Source organism: Etheostoma cragini, chromosome 3, assembly GCF_013103735.1.
Source record: "Etheostoma cragini isolate CJK2018 chromosome 3, CSU_Ecrag_1.0, whole genome shotgun sequence".
Taxonomy (NCBI): Eukaryota; Metazoa; Chordata; class Actinopteri; order Perciformes; family Percidae; genus Etheostoma; species Etheostoma cragini.
Window position 1 is genome coordinate 14,498,081 of NC_048409.1, and position 19,644 is coordinate 14,517,724.

The 19,644-nt window shown below is 40.4% G+C and overlaps 3 protein-coding genes across 4 annotated transcripts in view; 2 read left to right on the top strand and 1 right to left on the bottom strand.

Moving 5' to 3' along the window:
* Positions 1-631: 631 nt before the first annotated feature.
* On the bottom strand, positions 632-4,060 carry crybb1l3 (crystallin, beta B1, like 3). Its single transcript, XM_034865414.1, has 6 exons — positions 3,982-4,060; positions 2,783-2,856; positions 2,545-2,663; positions 2,314-2,446; positions 1,723-1,865; positions 632-1,608 (listed from the first exon to the last, which is right to left on the bottom strand). The coding sequence occupies exons 2-6, from the start codon at positions 2,846-2,848 to the stop codon at positions 1,440-1,442; spliced, it is 630 nt and encodes a 209-aa protein (XP_034721305.1). The 5' UTR covers positions 2,849-2,856; positions 3,982-4,060; the 3' UTR covers positions 632-1,439.
* Positions 4,061-6,528: 2,468 nt separating this feature from the next.
* On the top strand, positions 6,529-9,692 carry cryba1a (crystallin, beta A1a). Its single transcript, XM_034865443.1, has 6 exons — positions 6,529-6,792; positions 7,252-7,318; positions 7,485-7,603; positions 7,812-7,953; positions 8,183-8,325; positions 9,137-9,692. The coding sequence occupies exons 2-6, from the start codon at positions 7,280-7,282 to the stop codon at positions 9,282-9,284; spliced, it is 591 nt and encodes a 196-aa protein (XP_034721334.1). The 5' UTR covers positions 6,529-6,792; positions 7,252-7,279; the 3' UTR covers positions 9,285-9,692.
* A 1,494-nt stretch (positions 9,693-11,186) lies between these two features.
* cpda (carboxypeptidase D, a) overlaps positions 11,187-19,644 on the top strand; it is a 21,138-nt gene continuing 12,680 nt past the window's right edge. Inside the window, exons 1-2 of one of the 2 annotated variants that reach the window (XM_034864310.1) lie at positions 11,187-11,967; positions 13,205-13,452. In XM_034864310.1, the coding sequence (XP_034720201.1) occupies positions 11,336-11,967; positions 13,205-13,452 (880 nt within the window). In that variant the 5' untranslated portion in view covers positions 11,187-11,335. Of the gene's footprint in view, positions 11,972-13,204; positions 13,453-19,644 lie in introns of both variants that reach the window. The other variant, XM_034864317.1, reaches the window with a different exon arrangement.

Here is a 19,644-nt window from a genome sequence, read left to right on the forward strand (position 1 = left end):
ATGTGTGTTATTGTAAAGTGTTACCGAATTGAAATATATTCTTGAGGTTTGGTTCTGTAGCATTGTTTGCCTCAACAGGTAATGTAGTAAAAATAACATTTACATATTATTGCCTTATAATGTCGTTATGCTCACAAACAATTACCCACTCAGCAGACGCTACACAACATTAGCACTAATTTGGAGTTGTGTTTCTTGCCTCCGGATGAATGTAAGTCCAACATTTACTCTGCTTTTAGCTCTGTTTTGGTCTCAATTCTTGAGGGAATATCTGGTGTTTTACCTACTAAATGCTCCAGGTAGTATGTAACTTTGTCTGTATGCTGTTTGGTGTCACACCAGTATTTTGCAGGGTGTTTGTTGAAGATTTCTATTTACAAAAACTACTGCCTGCAGCTACTGGAAACAAGGTTGAAGAGAATGGTGAGACTGATCTAAAACAGCAAAGTTGTGGGCCTGAAAACCAAAACCTGAAGCTCGTTAGTTTTCACATCACACATAATCTCTTGATCCTCTGTAAATAAAACCTATTCATATATACCCTTTAAATAACACCTGAGTATAAGACCACCATTACCCTTAATGAAAATGTAAAAAAAATAGGGAAAACAAAGATGTAGATGAGACTATCTTTCAGCTTTATAATATCTTTATTTCATTTTTCTTCATTGGAAAGTAGATTTCCAGATGCCAGCATCCCTGAGAAAGTGTAAAATGCAAATCTCCGGTCAGCCCCATCAATGAGCTGAAACGGGCCAGCCAAAAGATATTCACATCTGCAAAACACAACCCTGCACCTCCACCTCTCTTTTGATTAATCACACACTGGCCAGTGCCCTCTTCCTTTCAGTGAAGTGAGCCTTTTGCTTTGCAATGAGAAGATAGTGCCTCCCTCTGCTTGGCAAACTTACTGCAGGGCATGTGCAGAGCTGAGAGCTGTCCATGGTAGTACCTTGTGAGGAGTGATATGATTGTTTATCCCTTTGCTCTTTAAAATCTGTGGATCCCAGGAGAGGGATAGCACCTTGGTGAACAGGCTTATCGGCATCATGCCAGCTAGAAACATGTAGGCGAGTAGTTAAAAATAAAATAAAAGGGTTATAATAGCATTGAAACAAACTAATAAACACAAACTAATCCCCTATAAGCCGCCTTTCTTAATCTTTCTTAGAGGTCTGTAAACAGAGAGCATTGCTACCATTTTTACCGGTGTTACAGTTACTCTGGAAGTCTGTGACAATCAGAACTTCTCATCAGAATCATTCACAATGCCACACACTCCCAAATCCTACCAGTAAATGCATAACAAAATTCAAAAGCCATTAGCTTATGTGTGGCTAGGTGGCTGTTGAAGAATTTTCAAGGGATTGTTAGCAGCATGGCAAGCCTGACCCCTTTGCTATTCCCTCCTGTTGGCCCACAGTCTGCTGGACTCCTCTCTATGCGGTCATCTCGAAGCAGCCCCTGCGGTGTGTCTGCATGTCTCTCACCCTACGGATGGACTGGATCTGGGGGTGATGGGCTCCCCACTCGTTCCAGTGCTTGAAAGGGCCCATCTCAAACACATACTGGTAGCCACGGTAGCCTGGGTACTGGTAGCCCACCCAGCTGTGTGAGGAAGTAGAGAGAAACACACGTAAACCTCAAAGCTCTCCTTATGTTGGCCAACAGGTGTGTGTCCTTTTAGTTTTCATTTCAATGTGATTGACAGAAATGTCTTACGTTCCACCGGTGACCTGGATGCTGGAAACTCGGTCCTGGAAGCCGTAAGACCACAGGCTTGGAATGTCCTCATCGCACACCTCCATCTTACGACCCTCAAAGTTTGGACATTCATACAGGCAAATCTTGTGATCCTGGGCATCCTGTAAGATACAAACATCACTTTGAATCAGTAGCTGTTACTCTAGAGGTTGTTGAAACAGCTTCTGGTTTACTGTCACAGATTTGAGCCAATGAAGAGATTTAAACCCAAGTCCAGTCAGGATCACTAAGATTAGATGAAGCACAAAAGGGACACAAGAACAGTTATTGATGGTTTGAATAGAAACATGGCTTTACAAGCCAGGACCAAACCTCTGGGAAAAAAAACACTGAATACTTGCATTTCTCTGGATTTTTTAGTCAGAACATTGTCAAATTACAACATAATAGCACAAAAATTTTAGCAATCCAAAAATACTGGCAGTGGAATAAGCCTTTCAATACACATATAGCTGCATCCTTAAATAGAGGTAATAGAAGATGGATGAGGAGCTTGACAACAGTGATACAAATCAGCACCACCCTCCCTGCAGGTTGATCCCAACTCACCATTCTGACGGGCCTGACCGACATGAAGCGATCACACCTGTAGCTGTTGGACCAGGTGTCCCAGCGGGGATAGTCTCCCTTCTCCAGCATGAACATCTCACCAGTCATGTTCTGCTGCTCATAACCCACCCAGCTGCAAAGATAGATAGACAGATAGATACATATTTTATTTGGGGAAAAACGATCTACAGAGTTGCAACACACATTTTGATGACAGATGTAATGACTTACGGTCCACACTCAACTCTGATGGAGCCAATTCTTTCAAAACCCTTCTCACACAGGTTACGGCACTCTCCGAACAGTTCCATCCTACGACCTTGGAAGTTCTCATATTCATAGAGGTACATCTGAAAGGTAAAACAAGCCGAAGTAATTCATCTCTGATGTAGAAGTAACAAAATGTCAATGCCTCAGTTAAGGCTTAGTTTTAGAATTAGTTTATTAATAAAACTAACTGTCGAAGTACCTTGTGATTGCGCATCCCAATGGCAGAGTGGCTGCCAATGCTACCCTGAGCACCTGAGTGGGACATGATCGGATCTAGAGAGAGAAAAAAAAGAATAGAGTAAGTCACCAATTTCCCCAAATCAGTGTGGGTCATTACTGTTTCTTTACTGCTGGAATACAACATGTAAACCAAGAGTGGTGTGTGTGCATGAAGATTCCTCTTGTTGATAAGAACTGGAAGGATCCTTCAGTTGTAATGGGTACACTGCAAAGACTGCAATTAGTGAATGCCCTTAATTAATGTGTGTCCTTATAAAGGCTTTCAAGGCTTTTCACTACCCTCTGTGGTTGAAAGTCTGTTTCTCCCCTTACACTAACCAGAATCACCGATGGGTGTGGTTGGGTGAGCCCCTTTAACCACACCCAACAATGATGCCACGTTGCTCTGACAGACCCTGGAGTACCCTAGTGCATCACTGCATCAAGGTTAATGCATCCAGTTAAACCACTGTACATGTGAAAAGTTGTTGAAATAGCACTTCTAAAATTAAACCATTTTGTGAAAACAGTCCAACTCTTTCTTTGTTTTGAACATCTTTTCTTCTATTATCGACTATAACATTAACCTCAAGGCTTTTTGCTCAATTTAAATTTGAAAAGCAAAATGAAGAAAAACAAGCAAATTTCTGCAATAATTTAAATGCAAGCATTTGTTAAACAATGCTGTTATATCTTTTTCTGTTTCCAGTAATAGTGGGATATAACTGAAGTCCTTTCAATGTTTTGCTTGTCTAGCCCAACAACTTCTTAGCAACATTCATGTGATTCTTCCCTCAAAGTGGGGATTCTTCTGTACATTTTCCACTGATCCCACTCCATGAGAGCAACTCAATAACCAATCACAAAGAACTAAGCCATCCAAACCTGCCATGATCCAATTTTAAGGAAAAATGATTAGGCACAGCCCCTCGTCTTTCTCATCCATCTAACCTCAGAATGAGCAACTGAACATGAGAGCCGCACTATAACATAAAATCATACCCTTCTGCATTTTATGTCAACATTCACTCTACTCAGTTGAAAGTTAAGGAAAAAGAAAAGAGCCAAGCCTTGCTTGGTGCAAAGTGTGAGCAGACATGAACACCACAACATTCCCCTTTATATCTAATGATTCTAGCAGATGTTACAGAGTTAGAAGACCTTAGAGTGGAAACTTACAGTTAAAATTGCAGGTTGGAACGGAGCGATCTATTGCGAAAGTGATGGACACAGGCGTTGCTGGTGGGGATATATATATACATTTACATCCAGCCCGAGTCTATAGAGGCTGGACTCTGAGTTCTCATTGGCTGTGAGCTCTTTAAAGCACAGTGCAGGGGTCAAAGGTCATGCTGCTTATCTGTGCGCAAGTCGTGCTGACTCGGCTGCCTGTTTTGTTGTCCAGCACAATTGTGGGGGACCGGGGACAGTCACTGCCATCAGCAGAAAGTTTAGTTTTACACGCACACACACACACACACACACACACACACACACACACACACACACACACACACATTCACTTTGCAGACACCGGTCTCACGTTCTGCCCCTCGCTTTCTAAGTAAATTCTTACTATTGTCTTTATCCTTCCCTTTTGTCATTTTTACCAAGTTTCTCTGTGATCTGTTTTGTCTTTTACCTCCATATTCTCTCTTTTTCTCTTGATCCTTGGTGCAGCTGGCCCAAGCCTTTGATCCCTGTGTGTGTAATGTGCTGACTGCAGGAGCGGCATCAATCTCTCTATTGTTTGGACAGGCGAGTGTTGGTTTCTCTTTTGCGTATTATAGTGCTGGACAGGCTGTATCCATACATAAACATCTCATACAACTCCACCGACACGCTCATGTCATATGCACAGATGCATTTGTGCATGCACACCTACAGAGTATTAACTTTTTATGACTTGTGAAAACAGACATAATTCATTTGTACAAAAAAACCACAGATACATTAACTGACTTCTGTAAGCAAAAAAAAAGATTCAGATTTAGTCTGACTTCCTTCTATTACAGTAAATCATTTTAAACGTTGGATGTATGAGTATTTGCCGATGGATCTCTCACACCAGTGACACAATGATTGTAATGCGTAAAAAACGAATTGCTAGCAGACAGCTCATTGGAACATAGAACAATGTTATTTTCATCTGATGTTGTTTTAAGGATTTTGATGCAGCTGTTGGACAGTGGTGAAAGGCCCATGGGCAAACATTCACAGTATGAATGTATCATGTTAGAGCATAGAGGAAGAACCCATGGTAGATGTTAATTATTTATTTTTTACAAAATACAAAGACATTGACATGTACATGTCCTTTTTACAGTAAGACCAGGATTGAGATGTGTTTCTGAGGCTTATGTAAACCTCTGTTAGTGTTATAAATCATACTAAATTTACAGTAACAACAACATTAATCTTTATATTGGTATTGCAAGCTAACAGCAGTTACAAAGCAACCTTCCAGAAAATGTCAACATCCTGTCTCTCATCATCTTTTTGGGTGTGACTGAAATATACGTTTGCTTAAACACTTGGAAAAAGAACCCAAAAAACATCTATAGATGTTTCACCTTCATTTCTCATACATGCAGATGCCGTTTGTTGAGCTTAGAAAAGTCAACTTCATATTACATTTAAATATGAATTCAAATATATGTAAGTCATAACAGATACTGAAAGTTTCAACTTTTTTATAAATGAATGTTAAATCACAGTTTGTTGGGCGCCTGGGTGGATCACCGTGGACCCGAGAACAGAAGCTTAGTCCTCCATGCAGCGGTCGCGGGTTCAATTCCGACCTGGGTCTCTTTGCTGCATAAAGTTCCCCCGCTTTCTCCCCTTTCATGTCTAAAGCTGTTCTATCTAATAAAGGCATACAATGCCACTAAATATAAATATATATACTGTATATAAAATAGCAATATCACTGTTTGCTTCCAAACTAATCTCAAACTAATTTATTTACTCTGACAATTTTTTCGGCCCTCATAAACCTAGAGTATTAAGAGTACAGTGTATGTAGCTCTATAACTTAAACACGTATTATTGGAGTTTTTGTCAAAACTACCAGGAGATTAGAGTTTGGACAGCTAGGTGAACTGACCTCTTGTGTAGTTTATGTGAAGTGTTTGGAAGAATTTTAATTTTGCATAAACTACTAACGTAAATGTACTAAATAAACTTTTAATTGCCATGAAAAAAAAACAATAAAAGAAATGATAAAATAAGCAAGTGTACTGACTGCAAGGATAATTATCACTGTCTAAATAGATGTGTGTGTGTCTAAGTGTGTGACGTCTTTTGTAGGCTCTGAATTTACTTCTGACTGCATGAACAGGCCTTTGCATGCCTGTCTCTATCCATGACTGTGTGTGTGCATGACTGAGCGTGTGTCTATATAGGAGTGAGTGAAAAGGTGAAAAGACCAGAGATGTGGGGTCAGTTCATGTGGACATGGCATGCAGATCAGAGACAGAGCTCAGCACAGTGTGGAAAGAAATTAGTAAGTACATTATTAAAATAAAAAGCTGCTAATTTAATAAAAAAACATCTTTCAATTTCATTTTCTGGATCCAGAAGTACCAACAAATGTAGTAGGTGGTAGGTTTGTAGTCTCAAATTTCTGTTCTTTCACTTGCACTTGAACACTAAATGTGTTTTTCCTTTTTCACTAGAGTCACTGGCAAGACTAGACCAGGCAGTGCCAGGACTTGGTCTGACCCACTGGTCATGGACCATTTGGAACTTGTGCTTATCTGCACTGGGCACAGTGCCCTCTATCCAGTCCCACTGCAGGGAGGTAAAGCCCAGCAGCTCAGTGTTGAACAATGACTGGAACAGCAATGTGCTGACTCCTGCCCCGACCCACAGGCCCATCTACTTTTCAGCACCAGCATGTATAAATAGGTCCATTTACTCTTGGGTGTGGACATCGTTTTTGTGGAGCCCCCTGTGAGCACTGCACTGCTATTCTTTGGGGCCGGTCAGGTAAGCCCTCCATCTCAATCCATTCATCCTGTAGACCTGTGCAGACCATTGTCAATTTACATTTCTGTGTCTGTTTGTTCTGCTGATCCATATAAATGTATAGACTGAGGTCAGACATGCACATGCACACACATACAGCGTTTTGCCAACATCAAAAGCTGCATCATCAAGTGTGTGCACGCAGTCAGCTTCAAGAAGGGTTTGATGCCCAAACAGATGACATGCAATTGTTGATATGTTCTTTTTTATAGGTCAAGATTCTATCTACTGTACTACGTGTGAAACGTAATAACACAAAGAATATTAATATACCTCCTAGGCAATTGATTATAAACGTTAATTTAAAAACATACGTTACAGTTCGCATGTGAGAGGTAACAGGTTGTACTTGAACTGTGTGATGTTTTCCTTGATAAGCCTTTAATATTGACATGGTTCTCCCTGCTCTCTCCACTGAAGGTAAATCAGCATTCAGACACACAGTAGCATGGCTCTGAATAACCCCACCCTACTGGGACCATGGAAGGTGAGTGTGATGTCTTTGCCATGGATGATTAACAAAAGCTGATCACATTCTTTTTGATTTCATGCATGGCCTGATGGTGTCAATGATCTTTGTGTGTGTCTGTACACACATCAGTGTGTGTGTGTGGCATGTGCATACTACATGTATGCATTTGTGTCCTCTCCAGATCACAGTTTATGACCAGGAGAACTTCCAAGGGAAGCGTCTGGAGTTTACCTCAGCCTGCCAGAACATCATGGAGTGTGGCGTTGACAACATCCGCTCCCTGAAGGTGGAGTGTGGAGCGTAAGTCAAAACAAAAAGCTCTGCAGAACATTTGATGTATGAGGAAACTATCTACTTTAAACATATCTACCTGTACCTGTCAATACATTTACATTGAGCAACAATTGAAATGGAAAGCAGATCTAATATCTGATAATCAGTCTGTTTTACAAGTGTCCTAATGGTGCTGCATCTTGTTTACATGTGTCTGTCTGCTTGCTGGAGACAGCTGGGCAGGATATGAACACTCCAGTTTCTGTGGACAGCAGTTTGTATTGGAGAGAGGAGAGTATCCTCACTGGGAGTCATGGAGCGGCAGCAACGCCTACCACATTGAGAGGATGATGTCCTTCCGCCCCATCTGCTCTGCTGTGAGTTTCTGTTCCACTCCAAAGGCGTCAGTTAAAAAGCACTACACTTTGACGCATCAAATTGACTAGCTTGGTTTCTTGTGTGACCAGCCTACAGAGTGACTTGTGGCAGCTGTAAAAATTGACTGTAGTGCAGTGTGATCTTATGCACTAAAAGAATTTGCACTTTCCACACAGATAAGATGTATATAGTAAAAAACTTTTTTTTTCTTGCATCGTGTGCACAAAGATCCACAAAGAGTCTAAGATGGTGTTGTTTGAGAAGGAGAACTTCATGGGACGCCAGTGGGAGATAAATGATGACTACCCCTCTCTGCAGGCCATGGGCTGGGGCAACAACGAGATTGGATCTATGCAAATTCAGAGCGGCTCGTAAGTCTCAATGTCTGCGCTCAGATGGATCGCTCTTTACAGGCTTCAGACATGTGAATGCTATTATGCTACATTTAAAACTCACAATCCAAGGGTTTAGAATATCAGTAATATCAGTAGAGCATCAATGAAAGGATGGTATCATTGTTTACACATTTATTAACATGTTGCATTGGATCAAGACATTTTGCACACATTGTTTTGCTGTTACATTAACAACTGCAGACACAGACACCTTAACTACCACATGATCCCATTCCTCACGAGAAAATTATGTGTTTCATTATTTATTGCAACTTGATTATGTCACTTTATTTGTGATCGTTGTCCCCTACCATTATTTCAAAATGGCGTCTACCCCAGTTGATATAAATGAAATGTAAAATTTCAAGCCAATAGGAAATCTTGGAATCAATGGTGGTGGTAAATATTCGTGAAGAGGACAAGTATGTGAACGGGCAACACAGATTTTGATAATGAACAACTAATGACATAACACACTGGATCTTTTCGGAAAAATATGGTTGACAGTAGTTCCCATTTCAGTCTTATTCACTTGACTAATCTGATTGTAATCAACTCCAACATAGGCAGTTGCATGTCTTGTCAAATGGATCCATTTATGACTACCCTAACCTGATATTGTCTCTCTACCTCTGATATTTTACTGTTTGAATGGAGTGTGCGACATGCTCATGGCGCTAATTTTAAAAGAAGCCCACAGTATTTAACTTCTGCCTTCTTCTCAAATAGTTTTGAAGTGTGGCTATTTCAAATCATCATTCACTGCTTTCCTTTGCTCCATGTCCAGCTGGGTGTGCTACCAGTTTCCAGGTTACCGTGGTTACCAGTACATCATGGAGTGTGATCGTCATGGCGGCGAGTACAAACATTACAGAGAGTGGGGCTCCCATGCTCAGTCCTTCCAGGTGCAGTCGCTGCGTCGAATCCAGCAATGAGACCCGCTGCCTCTTCTCCCAACCTCTCACTCTTTACCTCCTCCAACTCCTCTTCCTCCTCCCCCCCTTCACCCTGTCATTCCAAGCTTTAGCCGGCTCTGTCACACCTTGGTGAAGGCTGACACTTTGCTGGTGCTTCACAATCAAGATGTTTACCGCACTTTTGTTTTGTTCTGTTGCCAAATGAAAATAGTGAGAAATGATGAAAAGAGTTAAGGGAAAAAAACAATCACAAGAGAAGCCCCTGACTGACACCCCACTATGAAAAGAAAGGAAATGAAAGGCCTAAGGGTGGAGATGTCACTTAGAGTCATTGCTTCTCATATTTGTGGTGAAAGGTGGTGCTACCAGTGATCAACAAAGAAGGGGCAACTTAAACAAAACAGAAATACAAGAGTCTGCTGCTAACCTCCGTGCTGTCAGTTGTGATTTATTTCCAATCTTTATTTTTGGAAAGTTTTATGTTGCAGTACATTTACGCCATGGCTTCTCCATTCATACCTTAAACACAAAAGAGGGGCTAACAAGTCTACATGAAGCTTGCTCTAATGCTGAGCAGTGTAATTCTTCCACTGCCTGGTGTAGTCATTTTTAGAAAGTCTAAAAATATGCAGTTTGAGATATGAAAATAATGCGCACATAAACATGATCATATGTCCGTGCTGCTAGTTAATTATTGGAAATCATGAGCAACAGTGTTTGTGAGAATATCATTCTCTGGCATCGTTGTAAGTAGCAGAGGAGAAGTTCTTAAATATTTAAATACGCAAAAAGCATACATTTTTTAAAATGCAAACAAGTTGGATTCATTGTGTTTGGCTGGTTGCTCTACCTATACACACACAACAAGAACCATATGCATACTGATAATAGTTAATGGCATAACAGCAATGATAAGAAAACCAAAGAGTGAAATTTATTTTCCCTTAGAGCCATAATGTTTTCTTTAGGGAAAGTTAGAAAATGTTGACTCAATAATCTTTAAATTGGACCTAAACTCAGATTTCTATAAGATAAAGAGTGGTAGACCTTCTGCATTGCCAGAAAAAAGACATAAGGCTCTCATAAGCATAAACACCACACACTTATGAAGTTTGTTTGATATTTAGTGGGTGGCGATGTAAGCTTAGTTAGTCTAAAGCTTGAGTGAAAAAGGGTTCAACATGATCTAAAACTATTATAGGCAGGCCACATTTCCCCCATATTTATTTTCTTTTACCAATTCTTCAAGTGCAATCAATAGTGCAACAGAAAATAGCTTGACAATGTTTCCTGTGGCCATAGGAAAAGACTCAATAAACAGGAAACTTTTGAGTAATAAAACATGCAACGCTGACACCCACAGTAGTACAAAATTCCATCCAATCAATGATATACAGCCCAGCATGTTACTCCAGACATATATATTACTTTATTAACATGCAGTACAAACAATTTGGCATTACACAAGTTCAAGTCTATCAGTCAAGAGATGTATAATTCAGAAAGAAATACAATATGTTTAAAAGTTAATAATACAGACAATAATAAATAAATTGTAATAAAAAAACAAATAGGCCTAATAAATAAATAAATAAATCAATAAATACAGGAGATGCTATTGGCCACATTTAAGTTGTTACATAAAGCCAGAATGGTGTAAGCTATTCTTTTATTTAAAAAGGTGAAATAAAATGTTTTTTATGTCGTTGAAAAAACACAGAAAACAAACAAACATCTGTTCTGAAGGATTCACAACCGACACGTTAGTAAGGATAATTATATAATTCAAGTCGACAAAACCCGTTCAGATCGTGTCAAATAGATTGAGGCTATTGTGGAAATTCGGGCAAAAAGCTAAAAAAATAAAGTCGATCACTGCCGGTCCACCTTAATGTGACGTCACCAGGGACCCCCCGCCCCTGTGTGATGAGCGGAAGTAGATGGAAACAGGCAGGCCAGCTCGCTGACAGCAAAAATACGCCTGTCGCTTGGGAGCCAAACTCTCCGTAACTGGTGTTTCTTCTTTAATGTGAAAGTCCGAATGGTGTAGAAGAAGAAGATACATCAACATGTTGCAGATTTGGGAGTATCTCTCGAAGACGCCGAAACTCCGGGTTTCACTTTTCGCCGTTCTTATCTTTCTTGTTGTCTCCCTTGGTGACGCCAGCGTCAGCAGCTCGACGGAGGAAACGGTAGAAACTTACAACAAATACTACAATTATGTCGACCTGACCCGGCGTTTAAAGTCTTTAGCTGAGAAATACCCTGGCGTATCTAACCTGTCGAGCATAGGTCAGTCTGTTGAGGGCAGAGAGCTCTGGGTGATGCGGATCACCAAAGACCCCAACAGTGACACACCGGGGAAACCCAAATTTAAATACGTTGGGAACATGCACGGCGACGAAACGGTGTCCAGGCAGGTTTTGGTGTACCTTATTGAGTATCTGCTGACTCAGTATGGGGAGGAATCGCGTATTACCGAGCTGGTGAACAACACGGATATTTACATAATGCCCAGCATGAACCCTGACGGCTTTGAGAAATCCAAAGAGGGCGACTGCAGTGGCGTCAACGGGGGTCGAAACAATGCCAACGATGTGGACCTCAACAGAAGCTTTCCTGACCAGTACGATGAGTCGTATGTCAATCCAGCTAATATCCCCGAGGTCATGGCTATGATCAGATGGATCCAGGAGAAAAAGTGAGTCCCCCCCCCCCCCATCTTCTATGAAACACACCAACACAGCACACGTAACACACAGTGTTTGTTTGAGGTGTTGTTGCCCAGAGCACAGGTTGGAATGAGTTAAGTTCATGGCTATCTAACACTTTTTTGGTAAATGTGTATCTCTCAGTGGAGATTTGGAGAGTGACAAACATTCCTTTTCTTTGTCTCCTTTGTTAAGACATACTTGGGTATTAGGTGTGTCTCTCACAATAAAGTCAAGAACTACTGAACTGAGACACCAAAATGGCATAGTGACTGAGGTGCACTAAGACGAGCTAAACAAACAGCAGAAAATCATAGTGCAACTTTTTTCATAATCAAATATTTGTTTTGTTTTTTAAAATCCCTTTTCCAGACAGACCCAAACATAGATTTTTTTCGTGCACCTATAGCACATTGCGCATCATCACAAGCCTGTAAACATAGAGGACTCAATGAAGCGATGGGAGGGCATTGCAGCGCTTGGGATTTTATACAGTCTATTTTTCAAACTTAAAGAAAAAGTAGGAGCTTTTGTGATGCAGTCGGCTCGTAAAATTTAATGAGAATCAAAGTCATTTTTTTTTATAAATGAAAAAAACTAACTTATTTAAAAATTAAATCGTGAACAGGGTAAATCGAGACTGCGAACAATGAATCGTGCAGGCCTGATTTATATAATTAACATTAACATAAATCCAACATAATATTCACAAAGATAAATCGGCCTATTTGTGAAAAAAAGACCCAACATTGATGATAGGCGTACTGACCTATAGGTAAGCTACCCACTAAAGTAGCCATCCACAGATAATGTTAAGCTTAAAGATTCACTGAGCCACACGTTAACATTCAACCTTGATGTATAAATATATGAATATGACAACAATGTTTTTAATGGCTAAAAGGTGTCACTCAAGATAAAGTCGTCAAGAACCGCTGTTCTGTGATGCCTTAATGATGGGTGTTGAAGACTAGACTTAAACCCTGAATTTTTTCCTGAATACTCGTCGAGTTAAAACGGCCCTGCCGGCTCTAGGGCTGCTATTTAGCTACACGCTGCAGAATTCTTTCCGTATAACTTTTTATGTATAGGATCCCAATCCTTTTTAAAAACCTTATCTTTTAGAATTCTTGCCTGCTCATACATTCAACGAGTTATTGTTCACTGTCCATACTTACTCTAAAGATATCCCTGAGCAAACCTCTAACATGTGCCATTTCTTACCAGATTCGTGCTGTCAGGGAACTTGCATGGCGGCACTGTGGTCGCCAGTTACCCTTTTGATGACTCGGCCTCCCACCAGCGACAGGGTCAGTACAGCCAGTCAGAAGACGACAGCCTGTTTCGCTACTTAGCCCTGGTGTTTTCCCAGAACCACCCTGTGATGAGGACTGGTAAGCCCAACTGTCCTGAAACCCCGGAAGAAACCTTTAAAGATGGCATCACCAATGGCGCCGCGTGGTATGACGTGCCTGGTAAGATGATCTTTTTTTTTTTTTAATGACTAGTTTAGAGAATGAAAACTAATACCCAGTGGTGCAATGCAACAAAGTACAAATACTTTGTTACTGTACTGATGTACATTTTTTATGTATCTGTACTTAAGTAGAATCAATAGTGCGTACTTTTGACTTTTACTTTGTTACATTATGCACCAATTATCTCTACTTTCTACTTCACTAAATGTCTCATATGTTCCGTTACTTTTTTGTTACATTTTCTGTTTTCCCCCTGTCAAATGTCTTCCTGACTGTCGCACGTTTGCAGTCTGCAGGAAAGCCCTCAGCAGCGGCTCCTGCACCAGCGGCAGTTTGTCCAGCTTCTGGTACCGCTTGCGATATTAAAAGTCACACTTTGTCCACGCCAAGACTTGTTGTTTAATGGTATTTATTGGCCAGTCGCGTACCTCCTGGTACTACCGCTGCTCCCGTTACTGCTGCTGCTCCTGATACTCTGCTTGGTCATGTGTGAAGCATCCGTTCACATAGTTAATATACAACCCGTATATTTATCTTAACAAACTCCTGGACCTCCTCAGCTGTGAAGCCACATAGCCTACTTGTTGTCCAAGCCCATGTGTGTTCTCGCTAGATAAATGTGTGCAGCATTCACTGTCCCGTGGGAAACATTGCAAAGTCGAGCTTCATGCAGCTCACCCTGATAGATAACCAGAATCTTAAATCAGAATGTAAACTAGGCCACAGATGGTACGCACAATTACATTAACCTAAACTAACTAATTCAACTTAACTTAATTCAAATGCCACATCCCATACTGTTTTTTTTTTTTTTATTATTAGAATATTGACATTAAGAGAATAAATCGTTATGGAAGTACTTTTACTTTTAATACTTAAAGTACCTTTAAAATCAGGTACTTTTTACTTTTTACTTAAGTAGGGCTGTCATTGTGGTACTTCTACTTTTAATAAAGTAAATATGTGTCTGGTTATTTGTACTTTGAGTTAAGTACTGAGTATTCAGTACTTCCTCCACCACTGCTAATACTTGGATACCTGTATGTCTTGTGAGGGATCACAGACGATCAGAAATGAGAAAACTGTGTCCAGTATTTTGTTGTTGTTGAAAATTAGAAAGTGGAAATGAAGATATTCGGCCGGAGCCAGTTTTAACCAAGTTCAGCTGTGGGGTCACATCCTGTAAGTGTCCTATGAATTTCAATGTATCTTCTCACCTTTTGTTATTCAGTATAGCTAAAATATGTAACACTCTAGGCGCTTAGACACCTAGGCTGTGTATGGCATTGAGATTGCCAAATTGGATGGGCGTGTCGTTTCTTTGACTGATGAAGACCTATTGTTGTGTAGGAGGATGTTGTACACACATTCCAGGATAGGAGGAAAAACACTGGATTGTTTGCATTTCTTTAAACCAATCATAATCGTCTTGGGCGGCGCTAATATCAAGACACAGTGACGGTGCCTCTGCAAAATAGTCTGAGGAAGGAACTTTTGGTGGAACATTTGCATTGGTTTTTAGCGGTGGATTTTGACCAAATTGTGTGCACAAGCTACACACTGTTTGAGGAGACCAAGACTCTGCAACAAATGATTATAATTTCTCATACACTTGGTGTAATGGAGCTTAAGCCATTGTCATGACAGGGTTTTCTACCACTGAAGATCACAGTTTAGAAAGAAATTTGAACTACTTGCTTTCCAAAGCTGCTTAGAAGCAATGTCCGTTAGCTTTATTTCCTCATTTAGTAAGCAAAGTTAAAATGCAACATGAAGCTAAGTTCATTGTTGCAGTGAGAGTACTGTTTCAAATCATATAGCTGCATTGTGTAACTTATGAAAGTTTAAAGGTTTTGTGAATAAAGCTACATAAGAGAATTGTCTGATTCTTCATCCACAACATTGGTAATTTGTGTAACCCAAACATAATTTCAGTCTCATACTTCAGCATTGAAGCTACATTGTGGCCTGGTTTTGGGTTTGCCAGGTGTCAGAAAGCTGAAAAGTGTAAGCACTTAAGCTCAGAGTGCTCTACTGAGCATGCTTTTCTGCAAAAGCCTGTAATTACTGAAAGTGTTAGAGCCGTAGACAGGTTTACTGTAACAGCTAAGACTGGAGTATGTGTCTGGCCTATGGACTGTTAGATTGAGTGTTCTTCTGACTCATATTATATAGGCGTTGTGTAGCCCTGTCCTCATTTACGTGTCTTTTATAGCTTAAGTAACTGCAGACTGTGCTGCTTTCCCACCTTCTACAGTTCATTTGGGTTCAGAAAAAAAGCTCTACTCTGTATCACTTAGGCAGAAATTTGATCAGCATACTCTCTAACTCTGCGGGTGGTGATTAAAGTGTCTGTAGTTTCATGTTACCTTACTGTTTTACCTGTTGGGATGTGCTTTGTTGCAGTTTTTAACCATATAGTGTGATTGTAAATTTGTGGTGTTATGAAGTGGCAGTATTGTGATGATTGTTTGGAAGAAATCTACAGGTTGTAAACAAATGTCTGAAATGTGTAGTTAAACTGACACATAATTTCAGAATTCCTCAAAGGACTAGTATTTGTTCTGTTGCAATCACTTTAAAGCTTTAGTGCATACCTTTTTTATATTAATGAACATCTGTTAAATTCAAGCCATTGCCAAATGAGTTGCTACAAAGCTAATGAAGACTATCAGCTCCACACGACTCTCTCTCTGTATTTCTCAGTATGGCTATGTTCAGGAGATTGGTGTCATCTGACTTTTGCATGCAGAAACTTGAGTAAAGATAATTACCTCTTCTGAAAAGTCCATCATGTTTTTTTAATCCTCTGTGTCCTCCTTGGCTCCTTGAGGGGTGGGGGCGCGTGTGCGAGTACAGAAGGCTTGTGTCATGTAGATGCAATAACAGTGGTGTTGCCATTGCTTAGAATTCCTCATCTGGGCAAGAGAAACTACAGACTGGTCCTACTAGACTCTTGTATGTTTCATTTGTACAGAGAGTTTGGCCTCTCTCCATTGACAAGTGTTATCTTCCTTGAAGGCGGGTACTCTGGATCTGACATAAACAATTGCTAACGTTTGCTCGTGACGTCAGCTTAGCATCGCTAGCGTTAGCTTTAGCCAACTCCTTCACTGCTAACGGAGCTGGAAAATCAAAGTTTTCGCAGAGGCAACACCATCAAGGCCCTCCTCCCCACGGGGTTCAGGAAAACTTTGATTTTTAACAAAACTCAGCTAATATTATTCTTGCTCAGGCTTTAACTTCTGGATATCCGGCAGCGTTGCCACAACGGACCAAATTGCTTGCATCTTTCTCTTCCGCCGTTACGGATAACACACAACCTCAACTTCATCGTTCTCAGCCATTCCCTGTTCGCTGATTGGACCGGTAACGATTTGGCCGGTGAAAACCCCAAAATATACAGCAAACCCAGATGTAGAACTGAAGGAAAATGAAAATTGAACAGAAGTGGTTTAGGAGGGCGGAGCCAAGCTAGAGAAACCACTCACTATATCTACGTTTATTGCCAGGAACTGGAGCTGTACATCATTATTTATACACTTTTAAACAACAGCAAAAGGTTGCTGGTACTTATAAATTTAAAAAAAGCACATGCATTGCAGTTTTAGCTGAAGATTAGCCTACCTCTTTCTAAATCACTGTTTTTCAAATAAAACAGCCACAATTATTCAGGCAGGTTCAGGCTGTAATTGAAGCCAGTTATTAAAGCTCTTAGCAGCAACTATGTTTGTATCCCAATGTGATGATTGACAGCCAAAGTGTAAAACAGTTGAATACACTTGCTTGTATCTTTCTGACATGGCTCAGTGGATGAAATGTCACTGCTAAAACGGGGCTAATGGCAGATGATGAATACGATCAGCACATTGTGTGACATAATGAGTGGCTCAGGCAACAAGCCAGGACCAGGAGTCCGGGACAGGAGATTTCTTTTTTTTGCGTGGCAGTCGGGGCTTGAAATAATCATTCAGCATACCATTATCTGGACTCATAATCTTTCGACACATTCTGATCTTGGAGGCCGTCCGTAACTTTTGAACTGTAGTTTGGTTTGTGTAACTCTCAGCACATAACTAGGCCACTGTGGTGTTGTTGAAAATGGATATTGTTGGTTGTCCGCTTTTCGACTTACAATGTTCACCTTGTTGTGTGTCATTTGTCGTTGATTCAGAGTCTAAACTGTTTAAAATGTCTATGGGTCATTTGTTCAAAGCTGTAAACCTAGGTTGTTGTAATCCAGTAAGTGTTAAAAGATGCACGTCACTGCCTTTAGACATGTAAGAGAACAAGGTCAAGAATATAATTTTTACTGTATCTAAAGATAATCTGAAGCCCTAAAAGTGCTTTGGGAAGTTCAGAACCTTTGATGACAGTCTATGATACAGATATGACAGTAAAACTTTCTTCAATAGTTTTTCCTCCTGGATTATCATTTTAAATGTATGACTAAAAATAGTTTAATGCATTGTATCACTAAACATTAAAAGTCATGTGACGTTATAAACATTGCTGTGCTCTACACAGCAAGTTAAGCTATCAGCTCTGACTTTGGCTCCATTGTCTGGCCACTGGGTTCCTGCCAATTCCAGGGTGTGTCGCTGGATCCGGTACACAGAGGATATTTTAGGTTAGGTCTGCCATAGTCTCTCTGTGTGTTTTGTCATATTCTGTAAACATATGGGAGGTGTTTACCTTTTGCAAATGGTAACTGATCAAAGTACTTAAAGTTAACTTAGCATAGGATGCCCAAAGTCTTGTGAGTGTAGAAAAGGGTTGGTGCAGCTGCGTATGCATTTTCACACATTGTCACTGCTAAATGTAGGTCTAGCATTATTCATTCATAGGGGCAGAATTTTAAAGGCTAACTGTGGTTTGGTTGACATAGCATCCTGCTGTCTCTGCTGCTACCACTGGGGGTAAAACCTCTAATGAATTACCCTGACATAGCTCTACACACCACCACATTCAAAATAAGCTATTGTCCTTTGTAAATGTTTGTACCCACCAGTTTAGTACTGGTTTCCCTGTTGTGTTTAGAATGGCTTACTCAGTGGTATACAATAGGGATGTCCCTCCAGTATTTAATCAAAATTAAGACTATTTGTTCTGTCAGACAAATAAGAAACAGACAGCCGAGAAACACACTTAAACATGTTGGAGGAGCCATTAATCATTTTGAAGTTGCTCTTTGCAGTTTACAGTGAATAAGCCTGGCAGCCAGTCACCCTTGCCAAATTTCAGACGGCTAAACAGCTGCTGCTCGGCCCGGGATGACTTGGAGGGACTTGTTTGTGATGTATATTTTGGTACGTCTGCTCTCAGTGCCAAGGCATGTACCGCATATTAGCCTGCACTTTTTCTCTTCTCTCTTTCTCTATGTAAGATCCACTGTAATTTTCTCTTTTGCATTTCCTGTAGTTTTCAAAGTTGTTAAGTAATATAACTTTCAGGAAAATCTCATTATCAGGCAAGCAAATCACATTGTTTAAAAATAGGCAGCAGAATCTGTTTCTGGCAATGGTTGTTCAGTGATAGTGCTGTACAAAAAAAGGAAGTCAGAAAATAGGTGTCACAAAGCACTGAATAGAGCACTACGCATGGCACTCCATATAGAACCATGGATGATTGTGGAAATTAGGTGTTTTGTGTACTACTTTCGTTAATGCCCCCAGGAAAATGATCTTACAAGTCAAAGAATATGCTTGTTTTTGTTGTGCATCACACATAGTTAAAGCCCATCGTTTTTTGATGTGGCGTGGTTGATGTCTTCATTATCTAGACTGTTTGGAGGCTGTTTGCTTTACTGAAGTTATTTGTCAGTTTGTTGTTTGAGCCCTTTCACTTTGACCTGTGCACAGTGGCAAAAGGTGGCTGTTTTACTGGATTCCTGCAGCCACTCAGCAAGCAGTCAAGGCAACCCTCCAGCTTATTTGCTTTGCTGCGGATGTCATGGCTTGTTGCCACATTAAACACTATCTTTAAACTGGGACATTGAAAAGGCAAAGACAAAAATCAAGCCTTTCTAAACAGTGTCTATTAATAAATTGGCCTGGCCCCACTAGGGTTCACATTCACGAAGCAGAGCATGTCTAAAAATGTCCTTTATGATTATACAGATGTGCTCAAATTTGTTGGTACCCTTACAGCTCATTGAAATAATGCTTCATTCCTCCTGAAAAGTGATGA